The sequence below is a fragment of the Pinus tabuliformis genome, chromosome 8 (genome assembly GCF_031772625.1).
Source record: "Pinus tabuliformis cultivar Carrire ecotype Pingquan chromosome 8, CPIR1, whole genome shotgun sequence".
NCBI lineage: Eukaryota > Viridiplantae > Streptophyta > Pinopsida > Pinales > Pinaceae > Pinus > Pinus tabuliformis.
The window spans coordinates 1,766,348,384-1,766,351,926 of record NC_142294.1 but is presented as its reverse complement, the minus strand read 5'-3'; the positions used below and the strand labels follow the sequence as shown (position 1 = coordinate 1,766,351,926).

The 3,543-nt window shown below is 38.9% G+C and overlaps 1 protein-coding gene across 1 annotated transcript; it reads left to right on the top strand.

Moving 5' to 3' along the window:
- Nucleotides 1-1,232: 1,232 nt before the first annotated feature.
- On the top strand, nt 1,233-3,052 carry LOC149243211 (CBL-interacting protein kinase 5-like). Its single transcript, XM_089374457.1, has one exon. The coding sequence runs from the start codon at nt 1,629-1,631 to the stop codon at nt 2,919-2,921; it is 1,293 nt and encodes a 430-aa protein (XP_089230583.1). The 5' UTR covers nt 1,233-1,628; the 3' UTR covers nt 2,922-3,052.
- The last annotated feature ends 491 nt before the right edge of the window (nt 3,053-3,543 follow it).

Below are 3,543 nucleotides of genomic sequence, written 5' to 3'. Positions count from 1 at the left end.
TTGTATAACGATAAAACGACACTGTATAGGCAGGCAAGTGACGTCACAGTTTTAACTTTGTAATTTGTAAAATTCCAAGATTTTTCTTAAGGGCGTTTCAATTTACTTATACATTCATTTTAAACCATTCAATTTCATAATTTTATAAAAACTATTATGTTATTAAATTTCCAATTTTATCAAAATATTATATTATCAAATTCTAATAATTTGTAATGCAATTGTCTATAACGCGATTTTTTGAAAGTTTTTTCGGCGGGTTTTTCCGGTCGAAATCTGGCAGGAATTTATTGGAATCGCAAGTTTGATAGCTAGTTTCTGCACAATGAGAGCGTCCCAGAGGTTTTCCAGGGTGCTGAATCCAAATATGCAGTTAAAAAACCATTTTAACTGCAACAAATCAAGATTTAACCTCAATTTCTTCCGCGGATTCCGTCGGAATCTCCAAAAAGTCGCATTATAGACAACTCCATTTGTAATTGCAAAAATTAAAAGGATTTTTCTAGTGCGGCTGCCGAGGAATTGTTTCAGGATGATTAAAAGTGGTTGGAATTTGAGTAAAAAAATTTCAAAATATTTTGTACATCCAGTCTTTGAATCATATTTTTGATGGTGGAAATGGATTCATCACCATCAAAAACATTTAGAACACTTAAAATTATGAATTTTGACAGCGTTTAATTGGATTTACAAAATAACTACCGAATTTTTTCAAATATGACTCGAATTTCTATAACTTCCAAAACAGAAAAACATAATTTTTAAAGTACAACAAATTAAAAATAAGTATGTTCCAATTTATTTATACATTCATTTTAAATCATTAAAATTCACAACCTTACTAAAATAATATTACCGAATTCCTAAACTCCAAAATATTACTAAAAATTATATCGCCAAATTTATTACTAAAAATGATAACGCCCATATTTGGCCAAATTCCTAGAAGAAAAAGACTCCAAAAAATTATAATTTAATTGTCTTTCAACTTTCGTAGAAGTAGTTAAAAGGATTTTCCTACAATAATCTATGAGTGACCTACCATTTTCACTTTTCTAGAAATGGGTAAAAGCATATTCCTGAAAGGTCTAGCATTTTCCTAGAATAATCTATGGAAGACCTAGCAATTTCCCCGAAGAATCCATGATTCAGCTGGAAGACACCTGCCCCCCAAAAAAGTTATCCATTTTCTCACCATACATCTGAAGGGTCCATAATAACTAGTAATCCATTATAAATTGGTGTTGCACTTCTTCGTTGTAAGTGCAGAACTCCAATACACTTTAGTTGGAGCTCAGTGATCCCCTTTGCCTTTACTCATTCAAGTTATATTCACAGGAAAGCTTGTATATACACTTGGTTGAAGTATATGCACAGATTCACTGTGTATATACAGAGAATGCAATAAGATGCCCTTCCAGGACGTCTATGCTATTATTACTCGCGAAGCTCCAGCACAGCTCGCGTGCAAAGAGAAGAGGCAGATGATTAGCAGAAACACTCAGAGATCTTGGAATGGAATTCATATCGGAGAGCAAGGTCTTGGATTAGAAATTGCACAGAGAGCGGGTTGAATAGGGGTATAGCTTTAACCCACACGAGTTTGTGGTCTTATTTTTTTAGCAGAGATGGAGACGAAGCCCAATATTCTGATGGGGAGGTACGAATTAGGGCGCCTGCTTGGGCAAGGAACGTTCGCCAAGGTCTACTATGCCAGAAATTTGAAGACAGGAGAGAGCGTGGCCATTAAAGCCATGGAGAAGGAAAAAATCCTCAAGGTCGGTATGATGGAGCAAATTAAACGGGAAGTGTCGACTATGAGACTGGTCCGACACCCTAACATTGTTAGACTCTATGAAGTCATGGCGAGCAAGACCAAGATTTACTTTGTGATGGAGTATGTTAAGGGCGGTGAGCTCTTCAACAGGGTTGCAGACAAGCGGAAACTGAAGGAGGAGGAGGCGAGGAAGTATTTTCAGCAACTGATTAGCGCGGTGGATTTTTGCCATAGCCGGGGAGTGTACCATCGAGGCTTGAAGCCGGAAAACTTGTTATTAGACGGCAACGGGAATGTTAAGGTCTCCGACTTCGGGCTGAGCGCGCTGCCGGAGCAGTTCAGGAAGGACGGCCTTCTGCACACGACGTGCGGCACGCCGGCCTATGTTGCGCCCGAGGTTATCACCAAGAAGGGGTATGACGGTGCCATGGCCGACATTTGGTCATGCGGGGTCATACTGTTCGTGCTCATGGCGGGTTACTTGCCGTTCCAGGACGCGAATCTGATGATCATGTATAAGAAGATCCACAAGGGAGACTACAAGTGCCCGCCCTGGTTTTCCTCCGAAGTCCGCCGTCTGGTTCTTCGGTTACTGGACCCTAATCCCCGGACGAGGATCACCGTTCCGCAGCTAATGGAGGTCCCCTGGTTCCGCCGGGACTTCAAGCGCCCGCAGATCGATAGAGACGTCACTTTCGATCTCCTGAATGATGTTGACTCTGCGTTTTTCGTGCCGAAGCCGGCCTGCCTGAACGCCTTCGACATAATCTCCCTCTCGCCGGGGTTCAATCTTTCCGGCCTGTTCAAGGACAATGCCATGAAGCAGGAGGAGGAATCGAGGTTTACATCGACTCAGCCGGCGTCGAGCATAATGTCGAAGCTGGAGGAGATTGCAAGCCTGTTCCGGTTCAGCTTCAAGAAGTCAAAAGACTTCAAGATGAAGTTGCAGGGGTCGGAGGAGGGGCGGCAGGGGTACTTGTCTATTGATGCTGAGATTTTTGAGGTCACTCCCTCGTTCTTCATGGTAGAGCTTCGGAAAACCGGCGGGGATACCCTGGAATACAGTAAGTTCTGCAGCCAAGATCTAAGGCCCGGCCTCAAAGATATTGTGTGGACATGGGATGGCAATAGTGAGCAGAAATAAATCTTCTGCTAGCGAATAGGACTGCCAATGAAGCCATGAAACCTTTACAATATGGAAGCCAAGGAGTACCAGATGTGTACAGCTTTTTTTCTTGTAAATTTGTAAAAACAAATGAAATGTTTTACATTTAAGATTGTTTTCACTGGTTAGGACTGAGGAATGAAATATTTTAGTTTATCTCGTAAAAAAAAAAAAAAAAAAAATTATTATACAATAATTGGAGGTGGTTTTAGTTTATCTCGTAGAAGAAAATAAATAAATAAATATTATACAATAATCGGAGGTAAATAACTTCAAAAAATAACAAAATTAAATTACTTTAAATGTTTCCAAATAGTAGGTAAAAACGAAATAGTTAGAGTCAACATTAAACTACTATGAATTATTCCTCACTACATCGAAGAGAATATTATATAATAATATTAAATAACTCAAGTTTATGTTTGATTTTTACTACATCGAAGAAAATATTATATAATAATATTAAATAACTCAAGTTATGGATATGCTTAACTCTTTGGGTTCCCTTCACACCAGGTGAAACCTAAACATTTAGTATCTTTTTCTACAAATTGAAAATTGATTTTCGAAAGTTCACAATTGTGTTATTCAAAATTTGTTT

Excerpts from the sequence above, each read along its gene's own strand:
- LOC149243211 (XM_089374457.1), top strand. The coding sequence starts at position 1,629 with ATGGAGACGAAGCCCAATATTCTGATGGGGAGGTACGAATTAGGGCGC.